This window comes from Electrophorus electricus, chromosome 17 (genome assembly GCF_041902795.1).
Source record: "Electrophorus electricus isolate QZ-2024a chromosome 17, ASM4190279v1, whole genome shotgun sequence".
Lineage (NCBI taxonomy): Eukaryota > Metazoa > Chordata > Actinopteri > Gymnotiformes > Gymnotidae > Electrophorus > Electrophorus electricus.
This window is the reverse complement of record NC_137513.1, coordinates 20,734,239-20,752,877: the sequence shown is the minus strand read 5'-3', so window position 1 is coordinate 20,752,877 and position 18,639 is coordinate 20,734,239. Positions and strand designations below refer to the sequence as shown.

At 37.6% G+C, this 18,639-nt stretch overlaps 3 protein-coding genes and 1 long non-coding RNA gene across 5 annotated transcripts; 1 reads left to right on the top strand and 3 right to left on the bottom strand.

Moving 5' to 3' along the window:
- Positions 1-351: 351 nt before the first annotated feature.
- Positions 352-1,211, top strand: LOC145651785 (uncharacterized). The gene is made up of 3 exons (XR_014117761.1): positions 352-420; positions 629-714; positions 888-1,211. It is a non-coding gene; the product is annotated as an uncharacterized LOC145651785 (long non-coding RNA).
- A 5,105-nt stretch (positions 1,212-6,316) lies between these two features.
- Positions 6,317-7,835, bottom strand: LOC145651863 (olfactory receptor 2AT4-like). Its single transcript, XM_081700417.1, has one exon. The coding sequence runs from the start codon at positions 7,802-7,804 to the stop codon at positions 6,866-6,868; it is 939 nt and encodes a 312-aa protein (XP_081556543.1). The 5' UTR covers positions 7,805-7,835; the 3' UTR covers positions 6,317-6,865.
- A 2,551-nt stretch (positions 7,836-10,386) lies between these two features.
- LOC145651849 (olfactory receptor 2AT4-like) lies at positions 10,387-12,122 on the bottom strand. Its single transcript, XM_081700340.1, has one exon. It carries the CDS (start codon positions 12,085-12,087, stop codon positions 11,128-11,130), a length of 960 nt encoding a protein of 319 aa, XP_081556466.1. The 5' UTR covers positions 12,088-12,122; the 3' UTR covers positions 10,387-11,127.
- Positions 12,123-16,526: 4,404 nt separating this feature from the next.
- LOC145651860 (olfactory receptor 1E16-like) lies at positions 16,527-18,173 on the bottom strand. 2 transcript variants are annotated; one of them, XM_081700406.1, is made up of 2 exons: positions 18,072-18,173; positions 16,527-17,848 (listed from the first exon to the last, which is right to left on the bottom strand). In XM_081700406.1, exon 2 carries the CDS (start codon positions 17,798-17,800, stop codon positions 16,841-16,843), a length of 960 nt encoding a protein of 319 aa, XP_081556532.1. In that variant the 5' UTR covers positions 17,801-17,848; positions 18,072-18,173; the 3' UTR covers positions 16,527-16,840. The 2 variants fall into 2 exon arrangements, with proteins under 2 accessions (XP_081556532.1, XP_081556533.1); XM_081700407.1 differs by having other exon boundaries at positions 16,527-17,825; positions 18,072-18,168.
- Between the last annotated feature and the right edge of the window lie 466 nt (positions 18,174-18,639).

Genomic DNA, 18,639 nt, shown 5'->3' with positions numbered 1-18,639 from the left:
AATGTAGTTTTACATAGACAATTCACAGACAATTCATAGACGATTAATTTTCATATCTGGCACTGTTGCAGCCAAGCAGTTACACTGACCATGCACTGAACACCCTGTTCTTCCTCAGGTGTTACAGGAGTTAACTGTGAAGAGCATAGCTATGGCTTTGAGGAGTTGTCCTATATGGAGTTTCCCCCTTTAGATGCAAGATACAACTTAATCTCTCTGGAGTTTGCAACTGTGATGCAGAACTCTTTGCTTTTATACAACCCGGGAGACCCATCAACTTCAGAGTTCCTTGCACTTGAGATTGTAGATGGAAGACTTCGCCTCTCCTATGACCTTGGGTCAGGGGTAACAAGGCTGGAGACAGGAAAACCAGTGGCTGATGGGAGCTTTCATAATATTACCATTAGGAGAACTGGAAATGTAGGTCATTCATCCTCATGCCAAATATTTATTGCATTTATTTCTGTCATTAAAGTCTGCACCATTTAACTAGACGTCTCCAACCTTATCTTTATAAGGGCTTGCGTCTGACCAAGCATTACTTGTTCCCAAACCGTAACAAAGTCAGAGACTTCTGGTCTATGCCATAGATAATTTTGCTCCTCTTAAGTGTTTGCATGTTTTGCAGATTGCTGCTCTAGAGGTAGACAGCTGCTCAGCTGATGAGACCAAAAACTTTTGTTTGGCACACAATGAAGGCATAGGAAGCCAGAGGTGGGATCACATATTACACCCAAGATCAAATATCATTTAAAATTTACTTGGTAATAGTTGTTTATGATGCTTATATAGTCTTAATTCATTCATTTTCCTAACAATTTTCTGTCTCACTGTTCAACCTAATACAACTGACTAAACCTATGAAACTTTGACATTTTTGCATGTAGGACTCTGGATGTTAGGACTAATAACCTTACACTGGGAGGCGTGAAGTCTATGGATGTAGTTTTACTGAGGCCATCTCAAGTCATGACTCATGACTTTGTTGGATGTGTGAGAAATATGAAAGTAAACGATGTCCAGCTTGATGCTTCAAAAGCCCTGGCATCTAGCAATATACTTGACAGGTAGGATTTGATTATAATGAATGACCTGAATTAAAAGTGTATGTTAAAGCCCTGTTAAAAATTTCAGACAGTAAAATAAAGTAAAGTGACAGACTGCAGTGCCTTTTAGAAAATTTAGAAGCCAGCTGAAGACTGTAAGAAATTTGGCAATGCAGAGTAAGGAGACTGTTGATTCTCAGATTCTAAATATTAATTTGGAGAAACTTCAGATCATTTTTTTTCCATTAAGAGATGAAAGATGAGGCAGACACCACCAAAAATGAAGCAAGTATATTAGATATATGTTAAAACAATTGGCCTTAGTCTTATTATTTTTATGTGATACCCCTTTTCTGCATTTTATAGATATCCATGGGCAGATGCTGCTCCTTGTAGAACCAATAAATGTCTGAATGGAGGGGTTTGCCAAGATCTCTGGTCCTATCACTATTGCCAGTGTCCCAGGAATTTCACAGGAACCAAATGTGCTAGTTGTAATGCCAATTGTTTTTTCTCCTCTGTTTATTTTTATATAGTATAAAAAGATGTTCCAATCATTTCTTTGTATAAAAAAAATAAACCCCTTAACATGTTTTGTGTGTTAATTTAATATGATGTGAACATATAATCTACTGTAACTTGCAATCCTTGTATGTGAATTAACAGATATGTGTCTGTGTATCTAATAGATAACGCTGAGGATCATGCATTATTTCTTAGTGAAGGGGCCTATGTTGAGTTTTTTGTCAAGGAAAACTATATCAGAAACCAGCTGCTTCAGTTCTTTCTGGATGGAAAAAATGGAGTCATTCAAGGGTTTGTCAGTTTTGAAGTCAAATTCAGGACAATAAAAAAACCCTGTGTTTTCATTTTTATTTTGGGGCAGGACACTACAACTAAAACTTAAGGTAAGCAAATTGCCTTGGCTATAGTAATACTTCTAGGGCAAATAAACTTTTTTTTTTTTTAATTTCGGTAGGACTGTAACATGTAAAGCTCTGAACATGATTTGACTTTGAATGCTGTTTGGGGTTTTCCCTTCTCAGATATCTGATGGGCAACCTCGCTATGTGTTCATGAATGTCACATCTGGGAAGCAATGGGAACTTGCTGTGGATAAAAGCGTGTCAGACGGTCGGTGGCATATCCTCCTTCTGCGCAGACACAGACAAGGTGCCAGTGTGCTTCTGGATGAGCTCCCCTTTGTGAACATCACTCACGCCATCATCAGCCAGGCTGTCTTCACAGTAGAGATGATCACATTGGGATCAGCTCCATCTGGGCACCCAAGCTACTTCAGTTCAGGTTAGCACTTTCTGCTGTTGCCATTTGCCATTCATTAAACACCATAAATTATAACTTGATATGTTTATGCATCATTCAAAATGTCTTTTTAAATTGCAGTCTCTGTCATGCCACTCAGAAATATGTTGCATTCTTAATTTTTTTTAGGCTAATTGTCTGAGAAATCTGCCTTACTTTGTGGATTCTGAGAATATCCAGTTGGCCAGTTGGTGGGGTTAGGTTTGTAATTGCAAGCCTGTTTATAACCATGCCTTCTGCATGCATCTTTGTTTTTCAGGATTTGTAGGGTGTGTGGAGCACATCAAACTTAATGGACATGTCTTACCATTCAGTGGACACAGTGAGATGGTGGACGCGAAGCCCAGTGCTTCTCTTTTCAAAAATGAATGTCAGACTGCAGACCACTGTGTCCTAACCCCTTGCGTTAAGGAAACCTGCCTTGCTCCATCTTGTATAGGTGGCGGTGACTGTATTTTGACACCTTCTGTTGCATTTGTGTCAATAACGTCTCTGCTGCATCATGTGGAGAATGCTTGCCTGCCACTGAGCACCGAGATGCTTGTGTTCAAACTTCAAAAAGTTCGCCCCTGTGGATCGTTGCTCTTGTACTTCCTGTAACCTTCATCGTGCTAATCTTGATTCTTTGCTTTGTCCTGCCGTACACCACCCACCAAACAGCTTGGCACGGACAATGTGGTTTTCAGTCTGGACCATGGTGACCGTAGTCGTCAGGACATTAGCAGTGAGAGCAGCAAGCAGCCAGATCTGATAGTGGCAGGGGAACTGTTGCGGAGAGTTGAGAATTATAATCATAGCCATCGAACAGGGTTTAGAAGAAGCGAGCTGGAGTACTATGAGATTGATAGTACATACACAACCTGCTGCTCTAACATAGAGCTCCTGCAAAAAGACATAGATGGTCATTGCAATAACTCTAATAATTTACCATCATGGGGGAAAGGAAAAGCTTCACAAAAGGTGAACACTACTGGCCTTGAATCCTCTGATGTAAGACATTATAAATCTCATCTTAAGAGAAGTGTTGGTTGTAATGTGGACCGTCGGTGCAGGGACCATCGACTCCATCTCCTCTACAAGAAAAAACTTCCTGAGCTAGCCGAGGACCCTCGTTTTCTCTCGGAAGATGAGGTTAAGAGGCTGAGCAGCCTGCTAGATCAGGCCTCCTGTCCTTCCCAGGCATGCACTGGACTGCCCACTAATTTACCCAGAGCCTTCAGCTCTGCCAGGATGGCGGAGAACTCATCAGAGAGTGAGAGGCACAGCTCTTTCACATGCTCTGAATATGAGTACGAGAATGAACTCCGCTTGATCAATGCACAGGACAACAGGCGTGGCCCTGAGACTGAAGGTAGGGTGACTTTCACGTGTTATAATGTGAAAAAGATGAGCACTGTAAGAAGGGGGATCGATACTTATGGAAAAATATATCAGTCCCATTAATGTTTAGATTAGCTTTTTTGTCTTTGTTAATTAATTATGTAATATTGTTAGCCAACAGGCTTTACCTATCAATATCAACTCAGCAGCTCATAAAGAAAGGCTACAGTTCAGTCTCTGAATTTGACCTGATCTTTGATCCAGTGCACCTCACCTCTCCTCACTTGCTTCCTGTGTTGTAGACTGGTCCAGAGGACAGCTCGTACTGGCCATCCCATCACATTTTAGAGACATCGAGACCCCTTCAAATACAACATCCCCTGGATCTATCCAGCAGGGGAGGGGCCTCCTTAATTTAGGGGTCGGCTTTAATACCTACTCAGATGTTTTTGAGGACATAGCAAACCTACCTGTCATTCCAGATTGTGACTGCAACACTCACAGTGATGAAGAACAGATTATTTGAAAATATATTTAGTACAATTATGTGGTTATATCAGATTATGAAGATTTGCATGCATAGAGTTTCTAATAAAGGTTAAATAAACATTTTACACTCTCTAATTTGGAGTTAAAGGAAGATTACATGAGAGACTTTAAAAGGTTAATTGTGTTTGTCAAGGTTGTGTCAACATTTTCCACTAAATTCTCATCATGGCAGTTTTGGTCCTTTGGAGAAATCTGAGCAGATCAGATATTTTGATGTTCATTGCTGGTGGTGTAGTGCTATCTTCTGGCAGTGCTCTGAAAGTACATTTGGCATCGAAAGAATTGTCACAGGATTCATCAAAAGTTATGCATTCTGCAAAACTATAGTTGTATATATGCTGAATGATTTGACTTATTTGCCATAAGCATGTGAGCTTTTCAGATAATGACCCATTTTTATAAAGGCATTATAGTACAAGTTAATTTTAATCTATAATCTTTAAAATATGTTTTCAGTGTCTAGAAGAGAATCTCCTGTTCATGACTTATTTCCTTTACATTTTAATAACTTTAGAGCCAAAAATATGCCTAGGTGCTATATAGGCATAGAGTTTTTAGAAAATAAATCGTTAAGAATTTCCTGTAAATAAAATCTCTATATGACCTATTTTGGAGTTAAAATTATGAGAGACTTAAAAGGTGAATAGTATTGGTCAGATTGTGTGAAAATTTTCCTCAGGATTCTCATTGTGCAAGTTTTTGTCATTTGGAGAAGTCTGAGCAGGTCAAAGATATTTTGATGCTCATTGCTGGTGGTGTAGTTCCATCTGCTGGCAGTGCTCTAAAAATATATGTGCCTTTGGAGGATGTTGAATTGCTGTTGTTTTATTTTTATTTTTAATCTTTTACAAATTGTATTATTTTTTTTAAATAGTTTGAACTGTCAAGGTAATATTGTACAGGAAGTAGCTGCTTGATACTCAGCCTTAATTTTTATATGGTGTAATTATGTAAAATGACCCTTACAATGTACAAAAAAACCCCCCAAAAAACCATACAGAGAAAAAAAAAATCTAACAATGTTAAATGCTTCATTCCCTCTACTGCTTCCTGTAATGGTTCAGAGTTAAAACACTGCTCACTTATAAAGCCATAACTGGACCAGCTGCCAGATACCTAAAAGTACTAATGAATAGTTCTGCTCCACTCTGCCTTTGAGTCTCTAGTAGTGCAGCCATCATCCCTCAAAACTCAAAGAAGATGTACATCATGAGTCTTCTCTATCTTGGCCACCAGGTGGTGGAATTAACTTTTACTGGCTTTCCATACAGCTGAGTTACAGGCTGTGTTTAAATGAAGGCTGAAGATGTATCTGTTCACTGAGTCACTAAGCTTTTACAAACACCCCTTTACTGTCTTCCACTTTAGCCAGGGCTTTAATCTGTTAGTATTCTTAACATTGACCTATCTATCCTCAAAGGAGGAAATATATTTAACAGCAACTACAAAGCACTTCTGTAAGCTGATCTGGACAAGGGCATCGACTGACTGCTGTACACGTATCAATTATCTTCAAAAGATGAATCTAAAAGTTGTAAACATTACAAAAATGTAAATGTATATATATGGTGAAAGGTTTGTTTTGCTTGCCAGAAAGATGTGACATTTTCAGATCATGACCCACTGGCCAATGGCCCAAGTTAATTCTAATGTTATTTGAATGTAATAATTATAAATATAGTTAATTGATAGTGTTTAAAAATGTGTTGTCTAAAAAATGATTTGTTCAGGACACATTTGACATAAGTTTTAATAACTTCAGAGCCAAAACGTTTGTCTAGATTAATAAAATATTTTCTGCAAATATCCAATAGAAAAACACTTAAAACACGAAGTATGAATTAGCAACAAAAGTAGCTTTCTTTATAGTTAGCTACTAATTTAAAAGGAACTTGCACCCATTTCCAAACTTAGAATACCAATTTACTTACTTTTACACTTTTATGCCTCTTTACAATATGACATCAATGGTATTAAACAATAAGATTTTAACGTGAAAAAAAAGAAATTAATATAGCACTCACATATATAGTTTGAAATAGCAAATTTAAAGATGTAAGATATAACTGATCATTTACTACAAATTATCCTGCTCCATCAATCAATCAAACAAACAAACAAACAAAGAAAAAAACACATGAGAGAGACAGACAGAGAGAGGGATAAAGAGAGAGAGAGAGTGAGCACAGGAACAGATGAACAGTTAACAGATTTGCAGTATTGTCTGCAGGTCATGATTTTTTACAACACGTATGGCTTCAATAATAGTTAGGCCAAAATGTACAAATGTGTTGAAAACAAGCACTGGGACACTGGTATAGCCCTACTAAACATATACTTTCTATTTGTTCCTGTAGAAAGTACATATCATTTTTATGTTACTGTAGGGTTCAACATGGCTTCAGTCCTTAATATTAAAAATGATTGATCATTAATTTATATCACTCAAATACTGTTTATTAAATGAATATATCTCTCACCCAATATAAAATAGCATGTACAAATTTACAGATTTACTATTCACATGTTACTGATCAGTGATTATGTGCCCTCAAACTATTAAACAAGCAACCAGAAAAACATGGTACTTTAAGACAATATTCCCTGTGTTTATGTAACAGGCCCATCTACTCACAGCTGTCTTTTCTTAATTTTTTTATTAGTGTGTCTTTAATATCTTTTGTCTTAAAGCAGTATATGAATGGATTGATAAGAGCAGGGAACAGACTGTATATCATTGTCATCATACTGCGGATGTCTGTTCCAAAATCAAAGCCGATAATATATACCAAATACGCAAAGCTTCTAGGTAGATAGTACAGGCAAATTATGAACAACTGAGGAGTACATGTTAGAAAGACTTTGTGTCTTCCCTCTTTACTTGGGATTTTCATCACTGAAATAATAATTGCCACATATGAATACATAATAAAAAATAAAGGACCCCATAGTACTGTCATAGCAACTGAAGTAGAAATGGTTTTTATGGTTGTTGTGTCTGCACAAGCCAGTCTGATTATTGAGAAATGATCACAGTAGCACTGAGCTATAATGTTTGGTCCACAATAAATCACACTAAGGGCCTGGCCAACAATTACACTTAGCTGTATGAGGTTAGCTATCCAAACCAGTAAGCAAAGTATGGCAATAGTGGAGTTATTAATTAGTGCTGTGTATCTGAGTGGTTTGCATATAGCAATCAATCTGTCAAGGGCCATTAATGCCATAAAAAATGAACTGCAAGCTCCTAGATAATGGACAAAATACATTTGTGTAAAACAAACTTTAAATGGCATGATATTATTTGACAACCAGTACTTAGAAATAATTCTTGGAAGAATTGCAGTCCCAAATCCTAAATCTACTGCTGCAAGATTACAGAAGATAATGTACGTTGCCTTTTGAAGACTTCTTTCACATGCTACAAATACAATAATGAAAACATTCCCAGCTGCCAGTATCAGATATGTAATGAAAAAACAAACTGCTACCAGTGAATAATACTGAACAGAGAGTCCTGGAAAGCCTTGGAGGACAAACTCATGGATGTTGATTGTGCTGTTCATCTCACAAAAAAAGGAGCAACATGACTTTTACACACCTACATAGAATATACACAAAATATCTTATTTTCGATAAATAGTGAATTAAGTGAAATACTGTCCTCATTTACAGTACAATATAACCACGATTTGTGAGATACTGAAACATACCTTGTTTAAATTATGCTCTGTGCTCTGGTAGTGTTAGCCCTGCACCTACATGGTAGGGGGTAAGCCAGGCTGCAGCTTTAAAACATGTTTTTGGGAGGAACATTAAAACATTCTTTGACGTAGGCTTGCAAATAACTCTGTCATCCAAGCAATTCTTTAGAGAGTTCAGATGACACAAAGTAAACACTCTTGATTTGTTTATGGATACCACAGTGGTTTTTCTTTTCATAGATATTGTTTTTGTAAACATTTGGGTGCTACCGCTCTTTCAATAGCTTGGCTGTGGTTTAACAGCATTTAATACTTAGTGCAACTAAACTGTTTAACTTCCAGATGGGATGCTAAATCAACACAAGTGGGAGCTGAGCTAGACTTTATTATGCTGGATGCGTGTAGGCCTAATTTCTCAGGACACTGCCAGAGTAAAAATCTAAATATAATTTCTGCCTTTATATATACATGTTACATAGCACCACACATGACTTTAAATAGACTATTACAAATAGAGATGTTTTAAATGTACCCTCTTCAATGACCATGACAATATTAAATAATATTAATAACAGTAAACTTTATAATACTACTACTACTACTACTACTACTACTACTACTAATAATAATAATAACACACGATATGAAATCAATACGGAATTTAACTGATAGCCATTGCAGAGCAGAGAGAATGGGAGCAAAGTGCTCAAATGTTTTGGTTTGATCGAGAACTCTGGATGCTGCATTCTGGACCAACCGGAGCTTATTTAGTGATTTACTGGAACAGTCAGCTAGAAGAGCACTGCGGTAGTCCAGCCGCATTTTTGTTATGAAAAAATGTTTTTGTTATGAAAGCATGGATGAGTATCTTTAAGGGATAATATCATTCATTGTCTGGCAATATCGCGTAGGTGGAAAAAACTTCTGATGACATTACATATGTGTGCATCAAATGAGATATTGGAATCAAAGATTTTTACTTGCCATTTCTTGCCATCCAACATTTAACTCCCTTTACACATTCTTTTATTTTGTTAAGATTGGAAGGGTCATTTGGTTTATCTGATAATAAAGCTGGATATCATCAACATAGGAATGAAAGCTGATGCCAGACTTGCAGATTATGGTACCGAGCGATAGCATGTAGAGGAAGACAATGGAAGGCCACGCACTAACCTTTGTGGGACACCATATTTAACCTTAGTAAGATTGGATGATTCCTTATTCAGAAAGATAAATTGAGAGGTTAATGCCTGCAATGTTATCATAGGCACAATACTTTCTCATAGGCCCCAGTTGTAGGCTGCTCCCGTGTGCCTTCTTTTTTGCATTTCCTCACCAGCATGTAATGTAATTACAATAATGGGGATTGGGAACTTTTGGTATTCAAGATGGCCATGGAGGAATGGAGACAATGTCTGCAAGGAGTCAAACACCAAATCCATTTTTCCATTTCAGTGGGGATTGAAACTGCCATCTGAAATGCACACCAGGCATGTAGTTTGTGTGCATGGGCTACCAATGGACAAGGTGTCAGTCTGAGGTTTGTCAACCAGTTTTATGTGGCCTTTTACTGGCTGCTGGAGGCATCAAATCAGTGAAATGACTAGACAGAGAGGGTCCACTAATACCTCAATTGGACCCTACAATGTGTGGCCTTGAGGTTTGTGCGACCAGATGGAGGCAAAATCACATCCACAAATTCATATTGGAAGTTGGCAATCTGTGCTTTCTGGGACAGAGATTAGGATTAAGGAACCAGAGTAGGATTAAAGTTTTCTTTTAGGAATCTCTGATCCAATTTATCTCTCCCAGGAACCACCATTGCCAGAGCAACAGGGATCATCTCTCTCCATGGTTTCAGGAGGATGATGTGGTCAATTTGGATACATTTTTCCTGATGTATCTGGATGCCCTGTAGTAGCCTGCTTGTCTCATTGATCATCTTCCTGTTTTATGCTTTTGCTCACTATTTTGTAGTTAACCTGCTTTATCAATAACATGCTAAATAAATAAAATATTATTTTGCCCGTGTCCTGCCTGATTTGTAAGAGTGGCACCAATATAATGAAGGTCAGTTAAAAATTTATGATGAAGTTGGTTATATGTGGCTAATTTGCTACTGTCATTGATAACATTAATGGCTGTACAACTCTGTTGTAATTACATTGTTGTAATTGTTTTCTATAACAAAATGAATAATATGTAATATGCAATTGTAACCCACCTAAGTTTCTCATGCTAGGGAAGCGTTACATTCAGTGATCGTGTCCCCACTGTTCAGTGAGCAAAGGTTTTGCTCACCATGTAGTCTTTTTTTTCCTCACACACACGCACACACACACATATGCAAGGGAGACTGTAGTTAAAAGGGACTGAATTTAAAACGTGCACGGAAGAAAGAATACGACTACCCGGGTAGCAACTTTTATTCCCTTTTTTGGACTGAATTGTATTTGTACAGTTACTGTTGTTGTCGCAGTGCATTTATTAAATGCAGAATTACGCCTTCATTGTTTAAACACTCAACTGAACCTAGGAAAGGCCCACTGAGATTTATTCATCTTGGTTGATGTAACTTCCATCAGCACCACACTATGGTTACACAATGTAGATAGGTGGGTAGGTAGGTAGGTCGGTAGGTAGGTAGATAGATAGATAGATAGATAGATAGATAGATAGATAGATAGATAGATAGATAGATAGATAGATAGATAGATAGATAGATAGATAGATAGATAGATAGATAGATACACTTGAATATTGTGTACTGTATATATGCAAGCAGTGAAGAAAAATGCTGTCAACGCACAGCATAAAAGTAAACCAAGGCAACTGTGAACTTTTGGCTCCAGTGAGAAACAATTCAGAAGAGAATGTAATTTGGTGGTTCTACAACTACAATCTGAAATATTTTAATTGAGGAGAATTATGTTGTTTGAAGAATGTTAAAAAAGAAAAATATAAACATATAGAAATTAAAGAGCTACAGCATAGTAAATCAAAACGTATTTGTTTCACAGTTCAGTAAATAATCCATACTCTTGAAATATTAAAGCACAACTTGTAAAACATTGCTTACGGAAGAAATATTGGTAAATTCACATTAGTAGTCTGTTTACATAAAATAAAGTCAGGGGGAAAGAACGTGTACATACTGTATCAACTGAGCAGTGCGCTGAGCTTCAGGGAGCTTTCAGTTGATCATTGTGAATTTTTCTCAGCTTCATCATGACAGATTCTCGAATTTCCCTAGTTCGAAAGCAGAATATTATTGGATTAACAAGAGGGGGAAACAGACTATACCACATAATCACCATAATGCGATTAGCAATGTTCATTTGAACCTTTACATCAGTAATATAGACAGCACATCGTGGCAGATAGTAAAGGCATATGATAAGAAGCTGAGGGCTACACGTGGAGAATGTTTTGTACTTTGCTTGAACATTGGATATTTTTAAGACAGTTAAGATGATTGCTATGTAGGAGAATATAATGAAAGCAAGGGGGCCCAACAACACAATCATAGCCATACTAAAAGAAAAAAATGTAATACTCATTAAATCACCACAGGCCAGTCTAGTTATTGAAGCTCGGTCACAAAAGCATTGTGTTATTATATTGGAGTCACAATAGGGCACAGCTATGGTCTGATGAACTACCACAGGCAACCACACCACTGGAATTACCCAGAACACTGCACATGCAATTGCCATGGACTGATTTGTAATAATCGCAGGGTATCTGAGGGGGTTACATATACTAATAAATCGATCAGCAGCCATTAATAGCAAAATGAGAGCTGTCACAGTCCCAAGATAATGAATAAAAAACATTTGTACAAAGCAAGCATGGAATGACAGAGTTTCATCTTTTAACAGGTACTTTGCAATTATTTTAGGCATTGTGACTGTTCCAAAAACAAAGTCTGCTGCAGCGAGATTACAAAAGATCAGGTAGCATGGTTTTTGAAGGCTCTTTTCATAAGACACAAATGCAATAATGAAAATGTTCCCCCCTGAAAGTGTGAGATAAATGAAGAGAAGAAGGGTTCCAACTGCTGCGTAATATTCTGGAAGAACTCCTGGAAATCCAAGGAGGAAGAATTCTGTAATTGTTGTGGAATTGGCATGTCGGTCCATGACTTTGACAGTGTTCCAAAACCACTTAATAAAACATTCACCAACTCACTGCAAGTTTAAAAAGGAAACAGTTAGGTCTAGGTTGTGTATTTTGATATAATAAACATACTGCTAAAAAAGCTGAATTTAAAAATAAGCTGTAACATGATTTAAGAATAATAATACAGTTGTAAGGATACAATAAGTTATATTTTCCAAAACATTTTGTAAATACCATTGCAATAACTATGTATTTAGTGCTAAAATGAATCAGTGTATAATTATGGTTTCTTGCCTCCATGTATGTTTAATAGTAGTTGCAGAAATGTATTCTGAAGAAAATTCTGAAGTCTACATTGACAGAACCCAACTAAAAAGAGGTCATCGCTGCATTACTTTATAAACATTTTTCCAAAACACTCGAGGCCTTTTGCTGCTTGAGGTAATAATATATGCTCTAGAGTCACATTGCCCTACTACACCAAACCAAATACCAAATCTCAGCATGCCTCAGGAGAACACTGGAGATTGGCCTCTTTGGAATTTGCTTACACCTGACTCTAATTATCCTCTTAATTTTTAAGTAAAGCTGTAACCATTCCTCAGTGTGAAGTAGTGCTATTTCATTATGCATACTTAGCATTATCTTTGGATTGCCTTTTTAGTGTTGTCTACCTGGACTGTTTTTGGATTAAGATTCTTTGGTTTTGCCCTGTCTACAGGTCGCATGTTTATTGTTACTCTGGCTTTGACTCATGCCTGTACCTGACTTCAACTTGGAAAACCTTACCTGTTTGTGCAGCCTCTGCATCACCTCTGACTACTGCCTGTTTTTGGATCACATCTTGCCTCTTTTCCTAAGTAAATTGCTATTCAATATCCTAATCTGCGAGTGTCCTTATTATCTTCACCCGTTACTGAATACTTCGCCTAAAATGCAGAAGGCAGATTCAAACAATTTACAAGAGGCTTCACAAGGTCAGTTGTTGGTACTACACCTACTGCTACTGGAGGGTTTTACCCATTCCCTTACCTCTGCTTCCAGGAACCAAGTTGGCCAGTCAGTAAACAAGCCAAGATCGACGGTGACCCCGAGAGGTGCAGAGGTTTTTTGCACCAGTGTTCCCTTTATTTCAGGAACTGAACAGGCAGTGATGATCAAGCCAAAATAGCCTTTATGGTATCTCACCTTACTGACAAAGCATTGGAATGGGCGACAGCAGTGTGGTCACATATTCAGACATTCAGTTATGATTAGTTCACTGCAGAACGTGGAACAGTCTTTGACCATGCTCATGAGGGCAGAGCCTACAGGGAGCTATTACCCAACCTCTGTCAGGGGAATTGCTCTTTTTCAGAATATGCTAGAGAGTTTCAACCCATTGCAGCAGGTAGCAAATGCCCAACAAGTCCTTTAGGAACTACTTGTAATTCTGAGCTCATGCAATGTGATTCCTTTCATCTTCATCCTACAGATAAGGAGCATAGATGACGTTATGGGCTTTGTTTTGACTGTGGAAGGGCTGAATAGACAACATCTTACAGGAATGCTGGCTGTTTAACGGGTTATGCGCCAACCCCTAGAAAAATTGCAAAGGCGTGCTAATCTGGTGACTGTGCACACTAAGGGGTTGGTCTCTAGTTCTTTCCTTTTGAAGATTTGTTTATACAGTCACAGTAATGTCTCTTATTTTTCCAGTTTTTAGCAAAGATTTACAAAGAATTTTAGTATTTTGGCAGCCCCCCCACAACCCTGGGGCAAGTAAAAAGTTGCGATGGTCCCCTCGAGCAGCAGAAGCATTCAAAGCCTTAAAAAGAGCCTTCACGTTTGCCCCGTTCTAAAGCTCCCAAATTCCGATGAACCATTTACGGTTGAGGTAGATGCCTGTGATACAGGAGTTGGATCAATATTATCTCACAGACTAGATGCCTCTTCTAAACTTTTCCCTGTGACATTCTATTCACATAAACTCAATCCAGCAGAATGCAACTATGGAATAGGAGACTGTTAGTTACTAGAACTGGCATTAGAGGAGTGGTGTCATTGGCTCAAGGGGGTGAAGCATCCATTTGTACTATTAACGGACTACAAAAGCCTGACAAGTTGACAAGTGCCTTAACTCTCACCAAGCACGGTGGTCTCACCAAGCTAACCTTCAGATGTCCAGGTAAGACATGCTTGCAACAACTTATCTTGAATCACTACTGGTGGGATATGTTATGTAAGAATGTCCACTGGTATGTAGCACCTTGTTCCATATGTTTACAATGTAAAACCCCCAAATGATTGCCTGCTGTAAACCTCAGGCCATTGCCTCCATGGACTTTGTTACAGATCTTCCATGTTCACAGGGTCATAACATAATACTCACAGTCATCAAGCATTTCTCAAAGGGAATGGGGTTTATTCCTTTCAAGGGCATACCCAATCATTTCAGATAGCAGAAACATTATGTGAGCTAGTTTTTAGGTTCTGTGGAATTCCTGAGGATATTTTGAGTGATAGGGGACCTCAGTTTACGTAACAGGTATGGTTGGCTTTTTTCGAGCATCTGGGTGTGTCCGTAATGCCACCCTAAAGCTAACAGTCGATGTGAGTGGGCAAATGAATAATTAGGAAAAGACCTCTGACTATATTGTCACAATAACCTGCCAGACCTGGCAAAATACATATTGTGGGCAGAGATAGCACAGAACTTCTTAGCATGTACTACTATTGGAAAAACCCCTTTTGAGTGTACTTTAGCTTATCAGCCACCATTGTCACCATGGACAACCAACCCCCAGATTTCCTGGCTGTGGATTCCTGGATGGCTCATAGCGAGCAAGCCTGGGAGGAAATACATCAACACATCAATGCTGTCCTCCAGCATCATTGAGTTTGCAGACTGGTACCATGTATCAGTACTCTTAACATTTAAGTAAAGCTGTAACCATTCCTTAGTGCAAAGTAGTGCCATTTCATTATGTGTACTGAGCATTATCTTTGGATTGCCTTTTTCCTGTTGTCTACATGGACTGATTTTGGATTATGATACATATGTTTTGCCTGGTCTACATGCTGCATGTTTATTGTTACTCTGGTTTTGACTCATGCCTGTACCTAACTTCGATTTGGAAAACCTTACCTGTTTGTTCAGCCTCTGCATCACCTTTGACTACTGCCTGTTTTCGCATCACGTCTTGCCTCTTTCCCTAAGTAAATTGCTATTCAACATCCCAATCCCCTCATTTCATGGCCAGAAAACCAGATCATCAGATTGTCCTTCTTCTATCAGGCCCATTTGCCTTAGACCTGTGGCCCTGGCTCTCTGGTCCACCACAATGTCAACTCTACCACATCTATTCCTGAACCCTATTGTGATTTGGCTGATGTATGTATAGGTATGAAGACCACGCAGCTTCCTCGCTATTGCAGTGCAGATTGCTCCATCTGGCTCCTCGATAACAGGATGTCCTTGGAGGAAGGAGTGATGGAACAATACATTTAGGAGACCTTTGGTCCAAGGGCCACTCCACCATACCTCCCTCAGTCTGCATCTTCTTTTTGTCAAAAAACCACAGTGGCTGAGGTCATGCATAAACTACGGAGGCCTTATTACCCTTCTAGTGAAATACCTGCACACTGTACCTCTGGGCCAAGCAACTTTAGAGCAGCTTAGAGATGTGCTGTACTACACAAAGTTAGATCTACGGCGTGCCTACAATCTGATTAGGATCAGAGAAGGTGACTGTGAGTACCTGGTTCTCATGTATGGCATAGTCACAGTGGCTTCCATATTTTTGTTTCAAGACAATTTTCTCAATGATTTGGTCAATGAACAGTAGATTTGAAATGGATCTTTAACAGTCACCTCTAAATTTTTCGTTAAGAGAGGCTTTACAACTGCAGTTTTTAGTGAGTTAAGAAAAATGCCTGACAAGAGTGAAGTATTTACTATCTAAAATATTTCACCTGCAATTGTGTGAAACCATCTCTAAGAAGCTGCTTGATTCAGTGGGCGATTTGTGGACGATTCGAGGAAACCCATTGTATCAATTGAAATACTTAATAGCACCAAAACTGGGAGCTTTTAGTTATTTGCAGACAATATAGCTATACTGGGGGAAGGGCTGTTCCCAAACATGGACTTTCATGCAATATTCAGTGATCATTTTTTAATTGTTACATACAAATCCTGAGGAATGTCCTTGTTCAATAAATATTAATTGAAATTTAAAAAAAATATTACTCTACAATTTGAAAGATTGCTGTAGAAATGTAAATATATAATGAAATCATTAATAATCTTGTAGAAATAATAGTAGTATTTTAGAATAGTTGTAGGCATGCTCTATATAGCAGAATCTTTGTTTTAGGTGTAGTGAAAAAATCAGATGTCCAGAGAAAACATCCACTATAGAAAAAGAGAGACAGAGAACTCTCCAAACCAATGCAATCTTTAAATTGTCTTTATTGTATCAGCAAGTCATAACTACTTTTGAAAAATGCACATGTAGCACTTGCTTAGCACTTCTTCAGGGCATGTAGCCCTGATCTATATTCACATTAGTCATTTAATTTAAATCAGTTTAAATTACTGGAGAAAGCTGAGAAAACAAATATTTGTATGTAATGGGATTTTTAATTCATATATGTGAACATATAAATAAATGTAATAAAATAAATGCTATTCCTACGACTACTGACTAGACAAAAATAGATAATGGATAGACAGAGACTGTTATAAAAAGCACGTGTACATACTGTACTGACTGAGCAGTGCGCTGAGCCTCAGGGAGCTTTTAGTTGATCATTATGAATTTTTCTCAGCTTCATCATGACAGATTCTCGAATTTCCTTAGTTCGAAAGCAGAATATCATTGGATTAACAAGAGGGGGAAACAAACTATACCACATAATCACCATAATGCGATTAGCAATGTTCATTTGAACCTTTACATCAGTAATATAGACAGCACATCGTGGCAGATAGTAAAGGCATATGATAAGAAGCTGAGGGCTACACGTGGAGAATGTTTTGTACATTGCTTGAACATTGGATATTTTTAAGACAGTTAAGATGATTGTTATGTAGGAGAATATGATGAAAGCAAGGGGGCCCAACAGCACAGTCAAAGCCACAATCAAGGAAAAAAATGTAAGACTCCTTAAATCACCACAGGCCAATCTAGTTATTGAAACTAGGTCACAAAAGCATTGTGTTATTATATTGGAGTCACAATAAGATGCGGCTGTGGTCTGGTGAACTATCACTGTCAGAAATGAGATTGGAAAAACCCAAAAGAAAACACAAGCGATTGCCATGGAATGGTTTGTAACAAGAGCTGGGTATCTGAGCGGGTTACATATGGCAATAAATCGATCAATTGCCATCAATAGTAAAAGGAAAGAAGTGACAGTGCCAAAATAATGGACAAAAAACATTTGTGCAATGCAACTATGAAATGTCAAAGTTTCATCTTTTAACAGGTACTTTGCAATTATTTTAGGCATTGTGGTGCTTCCAAAAGCAAAGTCAACAACAGCAAGATTACAGAAGACAAGGTAGCATGGCTTTTGAAGACTCTTTTCATAAGACACAAATGCAATAATGAAAATGTTTCCCCCTACAAGTGTGAGATAAATGAAGAGGAGAAGGGTTCCAACTGCTGCGTAATATTCTGGAAGGACTCCTGGAAATCCAAGGAGGAAGAATTCTGTAATTGTTGTGGAATTGTCATGTTGGTCCATGACTTTCTTGTTGTTCCAAAATCACCTAATAAAACACCAGTCTACTCACTGCATGTTTAAAAAAGGCAACAGAAGGTTAGATTCTGATATGATTAAACATTCTGCTAAAATCATTAAGCCAAATTTAAAACATATCTGTTACATAATTAAAAATGTAAAAATACAGTTTAATGAGGATTTTCTGCTAATAATGATAGGAAACAATTACAGGTGAAATACTTCTATCACATTTTATAAATACCACACTATGTATTAAATAATATAGACTTACTATCAGCAGCTATCCAAATATTGCTCTCTTGCCTCTGCCAAATGAGTTAAACTGTAAATGTAAATGCCTTCCTTATGTAAAATAGTAGCTATAGAAATGTTGGAACTGACAAAACCCAATTGAAATAAGTCACTGAAGTACCACCTTATAAACATTTTTTTCAGACACTGGAGGCACGCTACTACCTGATGTAATAATAATGCATGTTGTGATGTTTGTGTTTACTCTGTGCTCATGAGGTCAGCAGAGAATAGTGTGGAACTTCAAATAAACTGCTGTTCTTCAGTCAAAATGACTGCCACTTCTGTTTTTCTTCAATCTGAGAAACACATCACGACACAAACATATCTCTGGGAATGAAAAGAAACACTGATCATACATAGTTGGGGGTACATTCTGTGGTTTCCTTAACTGACAACAAGACAGTAAATTAAAACTGGATTTACATTATTTAGCCATTCTATGACTGGTTTGGTGTAATAGCATGTTTATAAACAATTTTAAAGCTAACCCTTAATGTTAATTATTATTATTATTATTAAAAATTAAATAAAATAATAATAATAAT